Source organism: Asparagus officinalis, chromosome 5 (assembly GCF_001876935.1).
Source record: "Asparagus officinalis chromosome 5, Aspof.V1, whole genome shotgun sequence".
NCBI lineage: Eukaryota > Viridiplantae > Streptophyta > Magnoliopsida > Asparagales > Asparagaceae > Asparagus > Asparagus officinalis.
Window position 1 is genome coordinate 41,671,056 of NC_033798.1, and position 22,403 is coordinate 41,693,458.

Genomic DNA, 22,403 nt, shown 5'->3' on the forward strand with positions numbered 1-22,403 from the left:
ATTTAAAAATTTTATCCCAATCAGAGGAGAATTCTCTATAGAAGATATAAGAAAAATTAGTAAGCATTCATAAATTTTATACTTTGCTCTTCAAATACTAAAAAAATTAAATATTAATATTATAATCTAAAGCAAATTAGCAATAAAAATATAGGTATTTAGTTTAGATCTTTGTAAAAAATGATAGGAATAGAGCAAATGTAATATTATTGACGTAACAGAAACTCTTATTGGATGCACATCAGAAGAATTCACTGTAGAGAAAAAGATGTAACTCCTAATCTTATTTAAGTAATAAATTAGAAACACAAAGAGTTTTTTATATATGAGATTAATATTTATTCTCATTGAAAAAAAAATCAAAGTCTGTATTTTAAAAAGTTTGTGTTGAACATCGGAAATACATTTAACTTCTTTGTGAAGTTAAATGATAAGATAAAAGATTAACGAACCCAAGAAAGATAACAACACAAAAAATACAACTCTAGCATGATGCCACAATCGAGTAGATGATGAAAATACTACTCTAGAATTGTCTGTGAAAAAAGATAAAGGTGAGAAAGGATTGATTTTAGCTCAATAAAAAAATAAAATAGAAAGAATAAAAAATAATATTTTTTGAATATTTTATAGAACAGTTTAATTGTTTTGAGTGAATTTATGAATCTTTAGAAGAGAGTTTTATGAGCGTATTTCAGTATTTTTATATGCTTGTGCAGATGCTTTTATCATATGAAAGTATACTAGAGTTAGCATTAATCTTTAATTTATAATTTCTTATGAAGTCTATCAATGATTAGGAACAAACTTAATATTTTCTTTTGTATCGTTTTAGTATACTTTTAACCAATCATTTTGACTTATTGGTTTTAAATATTCATCTTTCTTTTGTATCGTTTTAGTATACTTTTAACCAATCATTTTGACTTATTGGTTTTAAATATTCATCTTTCTTCTATAACATTATTTTAATATTTTTTACTTTTGCAACACTGTACTTTCGCAAGTAAAGCTTGGTATCATGTCAGTCAAAATAATATAAAAATTTAAATTAGCTTCAAATTATATTTATTTTCTATCAATTCAAATATCAACATGAAAATTTAAATTGGGTGTAGCCCATATATATATATATATATATATATATATATATATATGAGAAAAATGGATATGTTTGTTACCAAGCACAAGTTTTTGTTCATGGTAGTGAGGTGGCATATTCTCCTCCACTTATTGAAATTAGGGCCCACATTCACATGGGTTAGGGAATGGTTGAGAATTGGAATGAGTGAATAGAAATAGGACACCTCACTACCAAGCACAAAATTTGTGCTTAATACCAAGCATTCCCAATTTCTCTCTCTCTCTCTCTCTCTCTCTCTCTTTATATATATACCTACCTACCGCAAGTTTGTAACAATAAGCCTGCCACGTTCGTCTGGTGTATCCTCCGAGGGAATATTTTCATGTTACATAGTCAACAATGTTCCCCATATATAATCATTCTTGACGATATTTCCATTTTATGCAAATATGCACCTTTACGTACATCTTTTTCTGCTTCAATTCCAGCTATGTTGAGAAAACAAAGTTTTTGTTATCCTTTCTGGTGATTTATAGGTTAAATACTCAGGATCCTGATTCTTCACACCCTGATAATCCAAATCATACTTAATTAATAATATCTCACAAAGCTTGAGAAAGCTTAACAGCTGCAATTTATCGATTATTTGATTATTTGTCATAAATACATTTTCCTGAATTCTGTTTGTCATAAATACAATCTATCGATTGTTTGATTATTTATCATAAATCCTCCAACTTTTAATACTTTTTTTAATCTTGTCGTCAGCCAAATCATGTCCTCCAATACCAATGTCTTGTAGGCGGCAAGAGAGCATAAAATACTGACTTGCCAACAAATTACCCCCCTCGATCACATAATAACTAGCGCTAATTTTGTTAGCACAAGCAACACAAAAAAAGAATAAAAAAAAAAACCAGACACCTTAGCAAACATTTGGCGAAATTCTCGTCGCGTTACGTGCTGAGAAGGCCGGCCAATATTTCCGTGTCTTTACAAAAGCTCAAACTCCTCTGCAGGCAGGCCTTGGAGATTAGACGACCCCGTCAGAATTCTTCTCGATCTCCTAATAATTAATACCCTCTCCATACTTGGCATACCAAAAGCCTACTGATCTTTCTCCACTGTGATTGAAGCCCTCATATGGACGCTGAAGCTCGGCACTTGGCTCTCTCTCTCTCACTTTTGTTCGTCCTTTTCAGGCTTTCGTTTTCTGACGACGCATCCGATGCGGCCACGCTCCTCAAATTCAAGGATTCTGTAGCGGACCCCTCGGGGTCCTTGGACGGCTGGACTCAGAACTCAGGCCCGTGTCGAGAACCCAAGTGGGCTGGAATCATTTGCAACGGTGACGGAGAGGTATACGGGCTCCAACTGGAGAATATGGGCCTTTCTGGTCCACTGAACCTGGGCCCGTTGACCGACCTGCCGTCGATTCGGACCCTGAGCTTCAGCAACAACAGGTTCACCGGGCCCATGCCCGGCGTGAGGGACTTCAAGGGGTTGAAAAATGTGTATCTGTCTGCGAACAACTTCACCGGAGGAATTCGGGACGACGCTTTCGATGGCATGCGGTCGCTGAAGAAGGTCGTCCTGTCGAGAAACAAGTTCTCGGGCAGGATACCGAGCTCGCTCGTCCTGGTCAATTCTCTCTCGGAGCTGTGGGTGGACTACAACGGATTTGATGGCCAGATCCCGAATTTCCAGCAGTCTGATCTGCAGGTGGTGAATGTTTCGAATAATAATTTGGAGGGGAGTATTCCTCCCAGGCTCAGCGCGATGGACCCCAGCATGTTTGCAGGAGGTGAGGCTAAATAAAACTTTGAATTGGGCCCTTGTTGTTGCACGGACCTCGTACTTATGGGCTTCTTCGTCTGAAATTTTAGGTAACAAGGGCCTATGCGGTCCGCCGACGAAATCCCAAGCCCGGATTTGAGATCTCCGCCGTCGTCGGCCATCGTCGTCACCGTCCAAAAAGCCCTCCCCGACCTCGTCGCTGAGCGATGCATTGTAAGTCAGCGTTGGCTGTTGCATTAGGAATCATCGGCGTCGCCTTCCTCGTCAATGAGACGCGCGGGAGCGAAGAACGGGCAAAAGAAGCACGGGCCGGGGGCTTCACCGTTTCGAAAGCCCCGAACGTCGGATACTTCATGTGTGGGCCGAGGCAGAGCAGAGGGAAGCAGCAAAAGTAAGGCGACGGCAGCAAACGGAGACAGAGGCCAAGGGGACCTTGTGTTTTTGAACGAGGGGAGGAGGGAGAATTTTGGGCTCCAGGATCTTTTACGGGCCTCCGCGGAGGTTCTGGGCAGTGGAGAGTTTGGGTCATCTTACAAGGCCCTGTTGCTAAATGGCCCCGCTGTTGTTGTGAAGAGGTTTAAGGAAATGAATAGGTTGGGGAAAGAGGAATTTCAACAGCATATGAGGAGGATCGGAAGGTTGTCTCATCCTAATTTGTTGCCTTTGGTGGCTTACTACTATAGGAAAGAGGAGAAGCTCTTGGTCACGGATTTCATCCCTTATGGGAGCTTGGCTAGTTTGCAGTTCATGGTGAGACGTTATACTGTTCTTCCTACGTCTCTCTCTCTCTCTCGTCTCTCTAAAATAAATAAATTACTATATATATACTATATATATAATATTATATATATTTATATATATATAAATATATTATAGAGAAACTCCGCGGCGTGTTTTGACCCTTATAAACTCGTTGAGGCCGTCGTAAAAGTTCTATTCATTCAACCTGTTAAAATTGCTGTGAATGCGCATGAAGGGTCAAACAGAATTTTCTCAGTAACGATATGTCATTTCTACCAAAATTGAAATGTGTTTGGGTTTAAGAGTGTTCATCAGATCAGTTCAGACCGATAAAAAAAATAGAGGAATATTGATTTTTGACGCGTCCTTATGTGGGAATCTAGGTCTACCTTAGAAAAATTTCTATATATTATATATAATTTATATATATCATAAATTATATATATATAGAGTATATATATGTATATATTATATATAATAATAGGTATTAATAATGAATACTATATATATAATGTAGAAATATAGGTATGCTTTGGTACGTAATATCACAAAAAAATGTGCTTGTAGTCGATCCTGACCTACAAACATAACTACTCTCCACTCATTGTTCCTGGTTGCATATCCATCAATGAGATCATCTCATTAGCAACACGTATTGAAATGTGGTCCCTCATTTGGACATGAGTTGAGTAAGTGATTGTGCCTACAGTCTCACTTAACTAACCACAAATCTATATATGCAAATTGCAACTCAACTCCCACACCACTTTTCGACGCAGAAGTATAAGCATGCCCTCTTCGCTACCTCTCTCTCTCTCTCTCACATAAAGACCAGCGTCTTACGTAAACCTAGGGACCCCACCCTAAGGGTTACATTTACTATTGTCCCTCCTAGGGCGGTCTTCTCTCTTGCTACGTCTCTCACTCTATGATATCATATGTAAGTTCCGGAAGGGAAGACATCACCTCAGAATTCTAGACTTTCCAGGTTGGTTTGGCCTATTAAGTCCTGGTACTTTTTAGGAATAAACACAGACACTAACCATAAATTCCGTATTAGCCCACTTTCTCACTAGTTCCCTTTGCTAACGACAGTCTTTACTTGGTGTGAATTAATTGAAGCCACTAAGCAGCCCAAAAAGATAAAGATACTGGGTCATCGCGACTGACACCATTCCTCTAAAGAGTTTCCTCTTTCCTAATTACCCTTCAGCAGCTAGACGTCCGCTCCCCCATATGCAGGGACCTAATCGACTTTACAAATCCTAGGCACAACAACCTCAGGTTAAAAGACCTAGCAACTTCAGTAAGTTTACAAGGCATTCAACCTACTAATTGAGATACTAAAAACAAATCAATTGGATGCCTTTTTTGATTGATGTGTAAAAACCCAATGCACGAACTGCACCATATTGTCGAATCTTCCCACAATTACCTTTTTGACATTTATTGGTTACTCCTCGAGTATACTCTAAGCGTTCTTAAACACGTAAGACCTGGGCATTCCAAACTCAGGGTTGCCATTTTCACCCATTTGTGCCCCTAGTGGGAAACGCTCGCAATCCGATGGGTGACGATAATAGTTCCGTTTTAGGTTCAATTCTTTCAGTAAGTCTAGGCATTTAAGCTTCGGTTGATATTAAGAACCTATTTATTACCTGGTTGTTAGACAATACCAAGGCAGTGAGCATTAAGCATTAAATGGTCATCTCCTCGAGGCTTGATCTCGTATTTACATGCTATGTGAAAGCACTCTTTTGAAGACCAGGCTCCAATAGGTAATGGTTGAATAAGACTGGGCACTGCACCTTCAAAAAGGGTTCTCCTATCTTACTAGACTGCCTTCACTCAGGCAAGTTTGGGCGCGTGAAACTTAGTTGTCTTTAGCAAGTCCAATGGGGGCAACAACCAAAGGTTTAAAAAGACCAGTCAAACTCATAAGTTCTAGGCAATTCACTTGATGAATTCAAAGAAACTTGTGGCCTCTTCTCAGGGTAAACACAAGGCACTTCACCATGATGGTTCGCAATCCTTCGACGTTCTCTCCGACCATCCTGGTTATATTGAAGACCTAGGCGTCCCGTAAAGTTCGAGCATCAATCCTCAGGGTTGTCATTCTGCCTGTCGAAATAGATAAATTGTGGTTATTTTAAACAACCTAAGGCTGAGAATTAAGTTTGAAATGTCCTCGGACACATGACTTGGCAAATAAGTTCATGCTAAGTCTTGTTTCTGAAGATCCATAACACAGCCAGTCAGGAAAGCAATAGACAATTAAGTTATCCCTAAAACGGTGAACTAATGACAAGTCGGTCGCCGCCCTTCTACTACAGTTAGTCGACAATACGACAGACTCATCATGATCAAACTGGTTCCTCATCAAAACAAAGCTACAAGTTAGTAAGGCAAAGCTAAAGCAAAGGAGTAAATAAAGTCAGACTAAAAATAGAATTAAGTCAATTTATTTCTAGCTGAGTGCATTTAACTTCATTACAGTTCTTTACAGAAAAAAGAGAAGTAAAATATGAGTAGCGCCCTAGACCATCATGACCACATTGTGAGCTAGACTGGGGGACTCCAGAACGGCCAACGGAGTCGCAGGGCTTTCAGGGGTCATTGCAGTTGAGGAAGCGGGAGATTCTCTTCAGATCATCCCCTGACTGTCGTCCATCAACTTTCTGCCCATACGTCCTCGATGCGCTCGAGATCCATTCCCACCCCACTTGCCGCCCGACTTCTGCCACTAGGATCAAGGCAGCAACGAGGCACACTCAGTGCGATAGAGCTTTACCGCCCTATGGAGGGAAGAGATCCAGAGGGGAGAGTGAACGAGATAATCGACGTGCTAAACTGCAAGCCAGAAGGCGACCTCAGTTTTGCACTAGAGGCCAACTGGTCAACCGGTATCTCGACAACCTCCTTCATGCTTGGCCAAGTTCTAGATGAGCAAGTCTGACCCTCCAGTCCTTGACAATGGTCGCGACGCTGGGGAGTCGAGCACACTCCTCAAAGGTCCTTCTCACGTACTTCGACCGTCGAGAGGTTCAAGATTACTTGATTAAGCGTCCTCTCTCTTCTGAGGCACGCCGCCTTAGGTGGCTTCTCGACTGACCCTTCTCCTGTCATCGGTCAGAAGCGAATGTTAGTCGGGCATGCAGCCTGTATGTAGATACTTGCTACAGCCGGCTGCATCTTTCCCTTTTCCAGAAATTGGCAAACTCAGTCCCGCTGGAGCCATCATCAACAGAACCAAAGTGCTTGGAAATTTGATCTGTAGCCCGTGCAAAAGGCTCTATCTATTTCAGTGCCAAGGTTTCTTGCCCTGCCTCGCTCAGACATCCTCCACTGCCTCTCAGTTTCGGAACCTCTTAAGTCACATATCCTCTTCTAATGTCAACCTCTTTGTGGACCGAAATCTTCTTCGGGAACCAAATACTTCGTGGTTGCCACCTTGGTCTAGCTAGGATGCTCATTGCATGTACCCATCATCCCGGATCGAAATACAATCTCTTTGCTTGTCTAGTAAGAGCCCACATCGTATCAAATTAAAGGTAAACCTTGGAGAGTCAAGGCACTACCCTAAACAGCGGTTGGTACTTCCTTCAAGTGACTCTTGTCCTTCGAGAGGATAGAAAGCTGGGTACAGAATATCTAAAAAGAACGCGATCGACGGCAGTTAAGGACTGCATGACCGAGGACTCTACATCCATGGGTTCTCTCCAGGACAACTGTACCTTTTCAGGACTCTATCGCTAAAGAGCGGGGGTCTTTTAATACGGATCTCCAGCAACATGGTCCCCAACCCTACATACCTAGAATTAGTGAGTTAGCTCATCGAGCCCATGCAGAGATGGCAAACTTACTCCCACATCCACCATCTCATCTGTAATTAATCGTGGCCTTCCCGGAGGCACTGTTTGCTCGTCAACAGACCCCTCTAGGACATCCCAACAGGCTTCCTTGCCAGGCCTGGCGGAACTTAGGCGGCCATGAATTGCCCGGCTATCCCCGGGTCGACAATGTTGGTTCTCTACCCCCCGCAACTGCCTCTTTCGACAGTCTGGGGCCACACCGCCTTTCTGTTGCAGGCCAGGGCAGAAAAAGGACCGCATTTAACGGTTTCCGACTTCTATTCGGTGATTATATAGTTCTTGACATACCTATTGCCACTTGCGATCTATCAAACGTGTGGTGCCTTTTAGCTAATCGCTGAATCTCATCGCGGTCGACCATTTGGGCCACTGCCTTGATCCTTCTTGCCTTCACTCTCGGCCTCCTTCGTCTCCGGCAGAGGGCAGTGACTTTAGCAGCCCTCGACCTCAACTAGACTGCCCGTTCCTCTTTGGATTAGATCCCCTCGTAAACTTTTCTGAGCGAAAGCCGACGCTTGATTTCCTCACCTTCCCTCAAATTCTCTTAATGCTTTCTTGAGAGGAGGGGGGGGGGGGGAGCTAGCGAGACTTCCCTTGCTGGCGACACCGTAGGAGCGACAAAATCATGGACATCGCCCGCTCGACCGCCCGGAGAGAATGTCGTGTCGAAACAGATTGCTCCTCGCTCTCGTGACCTGCATAGACCAATCATTTGCCAAGTTCCTGCCTCCTCATCACTTAGAGGCATGGCCTCAACACATCCTTAGCCACTGTCGGCCAATTGACATGGTATAGACGCCATAAACATATCTCTCGAAGACCCATACAAAGTGCTCGCTTCCAATCCCTAGCTGGGCTCTGGGGTGTCCGACACATATAGGCTGAGCTTAATGTTTCCATGTAGGGTGAAAAATAGTAGTGCGGTGTGTGCCCTTCTCTCCGATTCGATGCCGACCAAATATTCCTCGCAGCCACTTGGTTGAGTCGGTTATGAGATCTTCCGACCATCCGTGGCAATGATGATAAAGCCCACCAGATGACCCTTATGGCATGAGGGTAAAATTGAGAGTGGCAATGACGAATGGTGTCCTTATTAGGGACGTCTGCATGTTCACTAGAAGCATTCAACAAGTACAATGAAAATAGTACTAGATGGTGAATTTCCTGAAAATATCTATAAAACGACCAAGAAAATTTGTTCGGCGCCATCTAAATCCTGTGCCGAGTGCCTGGTCCTTTGAAATTATAAAACTTTCATAGGCGCTTTTTGAGGTAAAAAACTTTCATTAGTTAGTCTGAACAAAGAAATTTCTTACTGATCCATAAGGAAAAGTGGAAATCATAGGATATCCTTGTAATCATTGTTTCTTTGAATTGTTCCTATGCCAGATATTGGATGCAAACGTTTTCCCCCCTTTTCTTTTTTGCCTTTTTACTTAGTTATTACTTAGTGGATCACATGGATATTTAACTAGAGTGAAAGATGCTTTTAATTAGGATGTAAGCAATAGGTTTAGTTTATTGCGACTACTGGTGGTCTCGAAGAAAGAATATATTGACCATGAAAGCCTTCAGAGAGTAGCAAGCATCAAAATTATTGCTTTGATTAAATGGGCAGTTCCTTAAAGAAGTGTGTAATGGTTGAAGAATAAAACCCAGAGTATTCATCTAAAATAAAATTCCAATGATTCATCATCAGCACAAACCTATTGAGCACAATATTAAAGTTTACACGAATATGAATAAAAATGGGAAAGGCCTCGTCCTCCATCAAGTTGCAAATAGCTTGAGACCGTAATGGAAGTGCTTGAACATTCTTCAGCCATGTTAGAGGGTATCAGTTGCATCTCAAAAACACCCAACTTACACCAATATGAATCCAATCAAAACGTTCAGAACATCGACGGACACGACTCACTTCACACACATCTTCAAGACCCTCTTGAAGTTTAATCAGGCACGATGAATTCTGATCCAAATCAGCCGGAACTCAGGTAACGTTCAGGTATAATTCCTGTCAAGCAAATCATCAGGCGATCACTCATCAGAACGTAAGCATATTTGATGTTAGTGCCGTCTTGGGAACATGCACGACCTTTGCTGGACGCACGCACTCGCTATGTGATGTGAGGGTGTGAAGTAGAGCCACTCGCTCCTAAGCGAGGCAAAAAAATGTTACTAGCGCAATAGCCAAATTAATAGTATCCTCTTGTTTAAACAGCTCTTAAGTACTGCAATCTCCATCTCTGACCGTTATTTTACCATTTGTAGGTTTTTGCATTCATGCCGAAAATGACGTTTAACAAATTAAATTAATGTGTGATGCAGCTTCCTGATTTTGGATCTTGCTGGAGTTGAAACAATGATAAACATTTTGTAATTGAAAATAGGGCGCGGTGAAGGTTAGCGACAAAGAGAATTGAACTCTCACTTTCATGACTTCATCATCTCCATAGACTAGAAACAAGCGTCGATTTCATAGTCATCAGAATCGAGGCCTCCGCTTGGAGATAAAAGCGTATCTTGTCAAATCAAGACTTTTGTATTCGTAAATTTAAGATGGGAAAATGCTAAGTACATGATAAAAATGGAAAGGAAGGAAAATAGTCCCAATGAAACATTAATTGGTGGTCATTTTGTATCTCATGTATTCATAGGAAATGGCAGCATGAGAAGGGCGTTTCATTTCATTTGGAAAACAAAGAGTAAGAAGAGAGAAGACAGTCTTTAAGAGAGAGAAAAAGAGAGAGTGTTGAACAGAGGAGGAGTGGAGTCGAATGAAGTGCAGAAGGAGAGACAGCGAGAGAGAGGTGAGTATCAAAGAACTTTTGGAAATCCTTCATTGCGAACTCATCCTGCCAGTCCAGGTAGTGTGTGCCACAGAAGGCTCCCTGAATTTGTACACACAAAAAAATGAGTATATTTTCCTGTGCCGTGAGAATGGGAGGGAGAAGGTATAATATATATTAACATAACCAAGGGAGAACTCAGTGGAGTATTACGAGCGTGTTGTTGTGGTGGTTTATGTACGTATAAATTACGATCAAGTGACGGAACTGGAGGAAGCACACTCGAAACCAAAGCTAGTTGAATTTTTACTGCGGGTTGTAACATGAAATTTGCCTCCTTAGACTATATCGATAATCCGTCTCGATATGATACCGGGCGGAGGAGGATACATAAAAACACATACACAAAGCGGTGCGAGAGCGCGAGAGGCAATCTAGTGGAAGAGAGCGGTGGAGTGTGGTTGTGGCAAAGGATACCTCTCTGATCTTTTACCGGTAAAATTTCAGATACCAAATTTTTCAATACTGACGGGACGCAAAGCACTTTGGGTGACGCGCAGAGAGGACTAGTTTCACTCATCAGCGTGAATTTTTAGTATCTCGCTGCGGTAGCGAGAACTATTTGATTTTCAGTTTTAGAGGATTGAGAATGGAGCGAAGTAGAAGGGAAATGTAAGAGCTGGAAGGAAGAGGCTAGTTGAAGAAACTTTATTTTAGCCTTCAAATTAAGTTGTGTACAAATGCCATTAGCTGCCTATTTATAGGCTCACAAGAATTCTCTAGAATGTTTTAATTTCTGATGCATCAATTTCTAGGAGATTGAAATTCTATTTTCTCATACTCCAGCTTAATATATCTAGTTCCGATAGATTATCTAGACATTTCTGTTACATGCTTTCACAAATATTTAGAGTTTTTCTGGTTACAAATTATCTGTTACAAGAATAACCGATTCGCATTGCTCGAATCCAACATATTTACCCGTACGACCACTGGCAAAACAACCATTCGTTCAAGGTTAATGCGATTAAAATCCTTATTTGCCATTGTATCTTATTCATATTTATCTGTACATATAACGGGGCAAGTGGTTGGTCGGGCACGTGATATGAGCGTAATCTCGGCGATGGCTCAACACAGTACGCCCTCTCATACATGATGCTAGTGGATCAAGCTCAAACATTCAGGACTCGAGCTTGCTGTCCTTGGGTGGCAGGAGAGACCGCCTTTTTGATCAAAGAAGACTAGGGTCGTAAAACTGGGTTACATTTTTCTTTTATTTCTTGACATATTACATACAATAACATCCAATTTATCTGCTGTGAGTTTTTTTTTTTTCCGACACTATTCCCTATGCCCGCTTTGTCAACGTGTAAGGAAGAAGGGTTAATAGAAGGATTAATGTACTCAGCCGTTATAATCTGGAAGGACTAATTATTAACCTTGTTAATTAGTTTTATTTTAGCCCTTCTGTGCATCAGTTTAGTGTGGGATAACAATGATTTGAATATTTTCTTTATGTATAGAAGGGTTAACCCTAATCCTTCTAAATAGATATTAGAAACCCCTTATTTGAGGTTTAAACTCATTTTAATCCCTTAGAGGGTTAGTAGCCCTTTCTATATTTTTTATAGTTGGCCCAAATTATTGAAGGTTTACTCACTTTACCCTTGTATAAGATTTTTTGTGTTGGGCCGGGGTTAGAAGGGTTTAAGTCTCCTTAACCCCTTATTTACCTTTTGCCAAACCCGGTACCTATAGTTTTTCATTATTTTGAAATTGTCTTCTCAAATCATTGAAATGTGCTTATGAGTCCTAATCATAAGTTATTTTTGAGCTAGTCCGTCGAATTATTGAAATTGTATTCGTCGCAATTCTGTAAATCTCTTGAAATAAATTCCTTTTAATTGCTACTATTAATTTGGCTATTGCGCTAGTAACATTTTTTTGCCTCGCTTAGGAGCGAGTGGCTCTACTTCACACCCTCACATCACATAGCGAGTGCGTGCGTCCAGCAAAGGTCGTGCATGTTCCCAAGACGGCACTAACATCAAATATGCTTACGTTCTGATGAGTGATCGCCTGATGATTTGCTTGACAGGAATTATACCTGAACGTTACCTGAGTTCCGGCTGATTTGGATCAGAATTCATCGTGCCTGATTAAACTTCAAGAGGGTCTTGAAGATGTGTGTGAAGTGAGTCGTGTCCGTCGATGTTCTGAACGTTTTGATTGGATTCATATTGGTGTAAGTTGGGTGTTTTTGAGATGCAACTGATACCCTCTAACATGGCTGAAGAATGTTCAAGCACTTCCATTACGGTCTCAAGCTATTTGCAACTTGATGGAGGACGAGGCCTTTCCCATTTTTATTCATATTCGTGTAAACTTTAATATTGTGCTCAATAGGTTTGTGCTGATGATGAATCATTGGAATTTTATTTTAGATGAATACTCTGGGTTTTATTCTTCAACCATTACACACTTCTTTAAGGAACTGCCCATTTAATCAAAGCAATAATTTTGATGCTTGCTACTCTCTGAAGGCTTTCATGGTCAATATATTCTTTCTTCGAGACCACCAGTAGTCGCAATAAACTAAACCTATTGCTTACATCCTAATTAAAAGCATCTTTCACTCTAGTTAAATATCCATGTGATCCACTAAGTAATAACTAAGTAAAAAGGCAAAAAAGAAAAGGGGGGAAAACGTTTGCATCCAATATCTGGCATAGGAACAATTCAAAGAAACAATGATTACAAGGATATCCTATGATTTCCACTTTTCCTTATGGATCAGTAAGAAATTTCTTTGTTCAGACTAACTAATGAAAGTTTTTTACCTCAAAAAGCGCCTATGAAAGTTTTATAATTTCAAAGGACCAGGCACTCGGCACAGGATTTAGATGGCGCCGAACAAATTTTCTTGGTCGTTTTATAGATATTTTCAGGAAATTCACCATCTAGTACTATTTTCATTGTACTTGTTGAATGCTTCTAGTGAACATGCAGACGTCCCTAATAAGGACACCATTCGTCATTGCCACTCTCAATTTTACCCTCATGCCATAAGGGTCATCTGGTGGGCTTTATCATCATTGCCACGGATGGTCGGAAGATCTCATAACCGACTCAACCAAGTGGCTGCGAGGAATATTTGGTCGGCATCGAATCGGAGAGAAGGGCACACACCGCACTACTATTTTTCACCCTACATGGAAACATTAAGCTCAGCCTATATGTGTCGGACACCCCAGAGCCCAGCTAGGGATTGGAAGCGAGCACTTTGTATGGGTCTTCGAGAGATATGTTTATGGCGTCTATACCATGTCAATTGGCCGACAGTGGCTAAGGATGTGTTGAGGCCATGCCTCTAAGTGATGAGGAGGCAGGAACTTGGCAAATGATTGGTCTATGCAGGTCACGAGAGCGAGGAGCAATCTGTTTCGACACGACATTCTCTCCGGGCGGTCGAGCGGGCGATGTCCATGATTTTGTCGCTCCTACGGTGTCGCCAGCAAGGGAAGTCTCGCTAGCTCCCCCCCCCCCCCTCCTCTCAAGAAAGCATTAAGAGAATTTGAGGGAAGGTGAGGAAATCAAGCGTCGGCTTTCGCTCAGAAAAGTTTACGAGGGGATCTAATCCAAAGAGGAACGGGCAGTCTAGTTGAGGTCGAGGGCTGCTAAAGTCACTGCCCTCTGCCGGAGACGAAGGAGGCCGAGAGTGAAGGCAAGAAGGATCAAGGCAGTGGCCCAAATGGTCGACCGCGATGAGATTCAGCGATTAGCTAAAAGGCACCACACGTTTGATAGATCGCAAGTGGCAATAGGTATGTCAAGAACTATATAATCACCGAATAGAAGTCGGAAACCGTTAAATGCGGTCCTTTTTCTGCCCTGGCCTGCAACAGAAAGGCGGTGTGGCCCCAGACTGTCGAAAGAGGCAGTTGCGGGGGGTAGAGAACCAACATTGTCGACCCGGGGATAGCCGGGCAATTCATGGCCGCCTAAGTTCCGCCAGGCCTGGCAAGGAAGCCTGTTGGGATGTCCTAGAGGGGTCTGTTGACGAGCAAACAGTGCCTCCGGGAAGGCCACGATTAATTACAGATGAGATGGTGGATGTGGGAGTAAGTTTGCCATCTCTGCATGGGCTCGATGAGCTAACTCACTAATTCTAGGTATGTAGGGTTGGGGACCATGTTGCTGGAGATCCGTATTAAAAGACCCCCGCTCTTTAGCGATAGAGTCCTGAAAAGGTACAGTTGTCCTGGAGAGAACCCATGGATGTAGAGTCCTCGGTCATGCAGTCCTTAACTGCCGTCGATCGCGTTCTTTTTAGATATTCTGTACCCAGCTTTCTATCCTCTCGAAGGACAAGAGTCACTTGAAGGAAGTACCAACCGCTGTTTAGGGTAGTGCCTTGACTCTCCAAGGTTTACCTTTAATTTGATACGATGTGGGCTCTTACTAGACAAGCAAAGAGATTGTATTTCGATCCGGGATGATGGGTACATGCAATGAGCATCCTAGCTAGACCAAGGTGGCAACCACGAAGTATTTGGTTCCCGAAGAAGATTTCGGTCCACAAAGAGGTTGACATTAGAAGAGGATATGTGACTTAAGAGGTTCCGAAACTGAGAGGCAGTGGAGGATGTCTGAGCGAGGCAGGGCAAGAAACCTTGGCACTGAAATAGATAGAGCCTTTTGCACGGGCTACAGATCAAATTTCCAAGCACTTTGGTTCTGTTGATGATGGCTCCAGCGGGACTGAGTTTGCCAATTTCTGGAAAAGGGAAAGATGCAGCCGGCTGTAGCAAGTATCTACATACAGGCTGCATGCCCGACTAACATTCGCTTCTGACCGATGACAGGAGAAGGGTCAGTCGAGAAGCCACCTAAGGCGGCGTGCCTCAGAAGAGAGAGGACGCTTAATCAAGTAATCTTGAACCTCTCGACGGTCGAAGTACGTGAGAAGGACCTTTGAGGAGTGTGCTCGACTCCCCAGCGTCGCGACCATTGTCAAGGACTGGAGGGTCAGACTTGCTCATCTAGAACTTGGCCAAGCATGAAGGAGGTTGTCGAGATACCGGTTGACCAGTTGGCCTCTAGTGCAAAACTGAGGTCGCCTTCTGGCTTGCAGTTTAGCACGTCGATTATCTCGTTCACTCTCCCCTCTGGATCTCTTCCCTCCATAGGGCGGTAAAGCTCTATCGCACTGAGTGTGCCTCGTTGCTGCCTTGATCCTAGTGGCAGAAGTCGGGCGGCAAGTGGGGTGGGAATGGATCTCGAGCGCATCGAGGACGTATGGGCAGAAAGTTGATGGACGACAGTCAGGGGATGATCTGAAGAGAATCTCCCGCTTCCTCAACTGCAATGACCCCTGAAAGCCCTGCGACTCCGTTGGCCGTTCTGGAGTCCCCCAGTCTAGCTCACAATGTGGTCATGATGGTCTAGGGCGCTACTCATATTTTACTTCTCTTTTTTCTGTAAAGAACTGTAATGAAGTTAAATGCACTCAGCTAGAAATAAATTGACTTAATTCTATTTTTAGTCTGACTTTATTTACTCCTTTGCTTTAGCTTTGCCTTACTAACTTGTAGCTTTGTTTTGATGAGGAACCAGTTTGATCATGATGAGTCTGTCGTATTGTCGACTAACTGTAGTAGAAGGGCGGCGACCGACTTGTCATTAGTTCACCGTTTTAGGGATAACTTAATTGTCTATTGCTTTCCTGACTGGCTGTGTTATGGATCTTCAGAAACAAGACTTAGCATGAACTTATTTGCCAAGTCATGTGTCCGAGGACATTTCAAACTTAATTCTCAGCCTTAGGTTGTTTAAAATAACCACAATTTATCTATTTCGACAGGCAGAATGACAACCCTGAGGATTGATGCTCGAACTTTACGGGACGCCTAGGTCTTCAATATAACCAGGATGGTCGGAGAGAACGTCGAAGGATTGCGAACCATCATGGTGAAGTGCCTTGTGTTTACCCTGAGAAGAGGCCACAAGTTTCTTTGAATTCATCAAGTGAATTGCCTAGAACTTATGAGTTTGACTGGTCTTTTTAAACCTTTGGTTGTTGCCCCCATTGGACTTGCTAAAGACAACTAAGTTTCACGCGCCCAAACTTGCCTGAGTGAAGGCAGTCTAGTAAGATAGGAGAACCCTTTTTGAAGGTGCAGTGCCCAGTCTTATTCAACCATTACCTATTGGAGCCTGGTCTTCAAAAGAGTGCTTTCACATAGCATGTAAATACGAGATCAAGCCTCGAGGAGATGACCATTTAATGCTTAATGCTCACTGCCTTGGTATTGTCTAACAACCAGGTAATAAATAGGTTCTTAATATCAACCGAAGCTTAAATGCCTAGACTTACTGAAAGAATTGAACCTAAAACGGAACTATTATCGTCACCCATCGGATTGCGAGCGTTTCCCACTAGGGGCACAAATGGGTGAAAATGGCAACCCTGAGTTTGGAATGCCCAGGTCTTACGTGTTTAAGAACGCTTAGAGTATACTCGAGGAGTAACCAATAAATGTCAAAAAGGTAATTGTGGGAAGATTCGACAATATGGTGCAGTTCGTGCATTGGGTTTTTACACATCAATCAAAAAAGGCATCCAATTGATTTGTTTTTAGTATCTCAATTAGTAGGTTGAATGCCTTGTAAACTTACTGAAGTTGCTAGGTCTTTTAACCTGAGGTTGTTGTGCCTAGGATTTGTAAAGTCGATTAGGTCCCTGCATATGGGGGAGCGGACGTCTAGCTGCTGAAGGGTAATTAGGAAAGAGGAAACTCTTTAGAGGAATGGTGTCAGTCGCGATGACCCAGTATCTTTATCTTTTTGGGCTGCTTAGTGGCTTCAATTAATTCACACCAAGTAAAGACTGTCGTTAGCAAAGGGAACTAGTGAGAAAGTGGGCTAATACGGAATTTATGGTTAGTGTCTGTGTTTATTCCTAAAAAGTACCAGGACTTAATAGGCCAAACCAACCTGGAAAGTCTAGAATTCTGAGGTGATGTCTTCCCTTCCGGAACTTACATATGATATCATAGAGTGAGAGACGTAGCAAGAGAGAAGACCGCCCTAGGAGGGACAATAGTAAATGTAACCCTTAGGGTGGGGTCCCTAGGTTTACGTAAGACGCTGGTCTTTATGTGAGAGAGAGAGAGAGAGGTAGCGAAGAGGGCATGCTTATACTTCTGCGTCGAAAAGTGGTGTGGGAGTTGAGTTGCAATTTGCATATATAGATTTGTGGTTAGTTAAGTGAGACTGTAGGCACAATCACTTACTCAACTCATGTCCAAATGAGGGACCACATTTCAATACGTGTTGCTAATGAGATGATCTCATTGATGGATATGCAACCAGGAACAATGAGTGGAGAGTAGTTATGTTTGTAGGTCAGGATCGACTACAAGCACATTTTTTTGTGATATTACGTACCAAAGCATACCTATATTTCTACATTATATATATAGTATTCATTATTAATACCTATTATTATATATAATATATACATATATATACTCTATATATATATAATTTATGATATATATAAATTATATATAATATATAGAAATTTTTCTAAGGTAGACCTAGATTCCCACATAAGGACGCGTCAAAAATCAATATTCCTCTATTTTTTTTATCGGTCTGAACTGATCTGATGAACACTCTTAAACCCAAACACATTTCAATTTTGGTAGAAATGACATATCGTTACTGAGAAAATTCTGTTTGACCCTTCATGCGCATTCACAGCAATTTTAACAGGTTGAATGAATAGAACTTTTACGACGGCCTCAACGAGTTTATAAGGGTCAAAACACGCCGCGGAGTTTCTCTATAATATATTTATATATATATAAATATATATAATATTATATATATAGTATATATATAGTAATTTATTTATTTTAGAGAGACGAGAGAGAGAGAGAGACGTAGGAAGAACAGTATAACGTCTCACCATGAACTGTTTTACTTAACTAGTTGATTTGCACGTGTAATGCACGTGGTTGAATATCATGGTTATTTAAATTGATAAAAATAGAATAAAAATAAAATAGAAAATAAAAGTTTTTACGGGATTGATTATCAACACAATAATCTCTTTTTTCAAATAAAATATTGTCATTGTTTCCTTCAATCCAGACTATCGCCACGTGATCTACTATTTGTGAGTTATAAACACATTGATCTAGTATATTATCTTTGTTTATTAGTATATTAAAGTATTTAAAAGATGGGTGATCATTCAATTCACAAAGGAATTTTGCATATGAATTTACTTGCAATATGTCCATTAAACTTTTAATTGTGGTTTGACTCATATTCACATTAACTTTTAGTTGTGGTCTCACTCATATTTACATTATCTAATATTCTTATTCAATTTTATAGCTCATTCTCCATACAATTTAAGTAAACCTGAATGCGAAATTAGAGCAGGGAGATCATGATATATTTCGCCATGTACTTTAAATATAAAAAATCTTTTTGATGCAAGGTCCCTATCAAATCTTACTCCAAACAATGTGAATGGAAAATGCTATTATAACTCACTTGTCTGGAGCAATTATATTGTATATAGGACATATACAGTAGTCTCGTGTATTTTCTGATTCTGACTGCAAAATACGCAGGAGTGGTAGTCTCATGTATTTTCTGACTTTAATAACTTTTGTAATTAATATTCTCTAATTACATGGGACTATTAGTCCCGTGTATTTTAAAGATGATTTTTTTATACAAAATTGACCTCTTTGTTGCCAGTCTTGATGGTGTGGCAAAAAAGATGTCAATTTTGTTAATTATTATTTAAAACAGTTGATTTTGCTAATATTTTTAAAAAGTGGTCTTTTTAAAATTATCCTAAAATAAATTGTTAATTCAAAATATGAAATGAGCAAAAAGACCTAAACATTCTGGTGATTTATTGACCCATAAATAGAAAAAATAATAATTATAATAAAAGTATATTTAAATTAAATCTAACAAGACACTTCATAGAATAAAACATGAAATAGATCCAACAAATTATTAAAAAAGAATTAAAGAAACTAATTTTTTAAAAAAATATGAGATCGAGGTATAGAGGGAGAGAAGACTTCACCAACATGAATTCAATTTCTCATCAAGCGTGACAACAAAATTGGTGGAGAATGAGCGAGGAGAAAAGTGAACAGAATAGGTGACAAAGTGGGCGTGCTTATATAAATAGGTTATTAAGATATTCATCCTAAAATCTTAAATACATACATGTTAGTCCCTAACATCTTTGTAATTGCTTATTTATAATGATATTACTATTTAGTATTAAATTAATTTTATTATATAAGATTATATACTTTTTTTAATAAATTATAAAGTATATATATGAAAATCTAGATGCTTATAGCTAGTAGTTGGGCTCCACAAAATAAGTTAACTTTACACTGTAGTTTACTATTAGTAATACTATTGGCAATACCATTACCTTTCCTCTTTATCTTATTATTCACACTTTTATGATGTAAGTTCACTTTTGCTAGTCACTCAGTTGGTTATATTTTATTTTTATAATATCAGAGGTTAGAATATTTTTTTCTGTTTAAACAGTATCAACATAATTTTCTTAAAAAAATATATACATATAGTAGCAATAATATATATTCAGTTCAACTCAAACATTACCTTGAAGCTATTTAGAATAAGGTCCTTTCTAAGCTAGAATGGTGACATAGTGATTACATAATCTAAAAGTTAAAAAAAATTCTACAAAGAAAAAGTAATTTAATATGTCAAATCAATAACTAATTTATAAAATATATATGGACAGTGTAGAGAGCTATAAAAAGTAAGGTATATATCTTCATAAAAATTTCATAGTGAGTGACCAACTACAATCATCCTAATTTAAGCATAAATAATTATTATTTTAGTTACTAATTTGATATGCATAACTATAAAATAAATCTCAAGCAAAAAATAGGAATTAAAATTATATTATCCTATAGGTAAATAAATAAATATAATTTAAAACTAATAATTTAAATTATTAAGTGCTAAATATTAGTTCATGCGAGAAAGTAAAGTAATCTATGGTCTATATACCTATATAGTCAATCGATTAAACGTATTAAAATTATAATAACCACATTTAAAATTATATTATTGGTTCACATTAAATATAATTTATAAAAAATAGTACATTAAAGTTAAAAACCTTTTAACCACTATATAGATTGTTTGAAAATTTTTGCATGTATAAACTATACTGTATAAGATAGTGATGTGCACACTTAACTATAGCCTAATACATCTTAAGAACGACTTACTCTTCAATATCATTATTAATTGATGTATCTATACATTAAACTAAAAACAAAATAAAAATTTAGAAAACTACAAAATAAATACCCTCAAATGTTTTTAAAATTTTAAAAACAAACACCCTAAACTTTTATAATTTACAGATACACAAAATTATTAAAAATTACATTAAATCAAGGAACTACAAAAAATGATCGAAAAATTTCAAACTTTGGAGGGGTAATTTGTAATGTACTAAACTTTAAGTTTGTTTTTTTTGTAAATTTTAAATCTAATAGATGTTTAATTAGTTATGTTCTTTTTAAAAAAGTTATGGGTAATATTGACCATAAAAAGTTTTTCCTAAACCTATACTTTTAAAGGGAGTATGATAAATTTTTGTAAATTTTTTATTTTCTAGGGGTTGCTAGTAATTTTGTATTTTTAGTGTCTATAGGTTAGAAATTCTCATGGTGTTTTTTTATAAATTATGAATATTAGAGGTTTTTTTTGTAAATTTTTAAACTTATAGGCCTTATCTATAGATTGTAAACTGTTTATAGACTATTTATAATTCCTATATTTTCAATTTACTAATGAATTTGAAATTCTCAGGGTGTTTTTTGTAAAATTTAAATTTTGAGTGTTTGTTTGTAATTTTTGAAACTTTAAGGGTATTTTCTATAAATTATACAGGGGATATTTGTAACTCCTATATTTCCAATGTACTATTAGGTTAGAAATTATCAGGATTTTTATAAATTTTACAATCTTGAGGGTTTTATTTTGTAATTTATAAAAAGTTTAGAGTGTTTATTGTAAATTTTATAAATTTTTGGGGGTTGTTTGTGTTATTTGTAGATTTTTAGTGTGTGTATGGATTTAAAGTTTTCAAGGTGTTTTTTACAAACTTTAAATTTTAGGAGTGTTTTTGTATTTTTTAAAACTTACAAGATACTTTTTTCAATGTCAAAAACTTTCATTTTTTAGCTAGCATATATCTTTCAAATTTATCATTGAATTGAAATAAGTAAAATTTATAATTTTTAAGATGTTTTAGTAAAACTTTGAATTTGTAGGGATGTTTTTATAATTTAAAGAGAGTATTTTTTACAAGGTCCAAAAACTTTTAGGTTCTAGCTAGCATATATTTTTTAGATTTGTAAGCAAATTGAAATAAGTAAAAGATTTGAATTATATCAAACATATCACCTTTATCCAATAATATGTTAAGTCTCATTATGGATAAGATAAATCATTTAATTATAAATTCAAAGAATATAGGAAAATTAAAATAGATTAGGATAACAATATAATATTTAAAAAAGTTAAGGGTAATATTGACCATGAAAAGATTTTCCCCAACTCGTAATTTTAAAGGGAGTATCATTCACTCTGATAGTTACATAATTATGCAAATATGTTTATACTTTCCTCCCTTAAATGAGAACTTCATAGACAAAATTTTACAAATTATGCTACTTAAACATCAGCAAATATGGTCTATTGAAATTTAAACAATGGTATTGAAATCTACTGTATCTTTGTTTGATCCCCTGAATCCTATTTAGGTGCATGTGTGATTTTAACTTAATTGTATCTGAAAGTCATTGTTTCTGTATGTAGAATTAGTTACTTTCTTGATAGAAATAACAACAAATTTTGAGCAAGAATTTGACAAATCAAAAGAAATTAATTTGAAGGGTTTTCTAAATATCAGTCCCCTAAATCATCAATATTTTGATATAGTTGATATTAGTCCCCTAAATTGCACTAATATGTCGATATTAATCCCTCAGTTAGTTTTAATGTTAAAAA

At 38.6% G+C, this 22,403-nt stretch overlaps 1 protein-coding gene across 1 annotated transcript in view; it reads left to right on the top strand.

Moving 5' to 3' along the window:
- LOC109841749 (pollen receptor-like kinase 4) overlaps nucleotides 2,138-22,403 on the top strand; it is a 41,136-nt gene continuing 20,870 nt past the window's right edge. Inside the window, exons 1-2 of the mRNA XM_020410692.1 lie at nucleotides 2,138-2,893; nucleotides 3,122-3,631. Of these exons, the coding sequence (XP_020266281.1) occupies nucleotides 2,228-2,893; nucleotides 3,122-3,631 (1,176 nt within the window). The 5' untranslated portion in view covers nucleotides 2,138-2,227. The remainder of the gene's footprint in view (nucleotides 2,894-3,121; nucleotides 3,632-22,403) is intronic.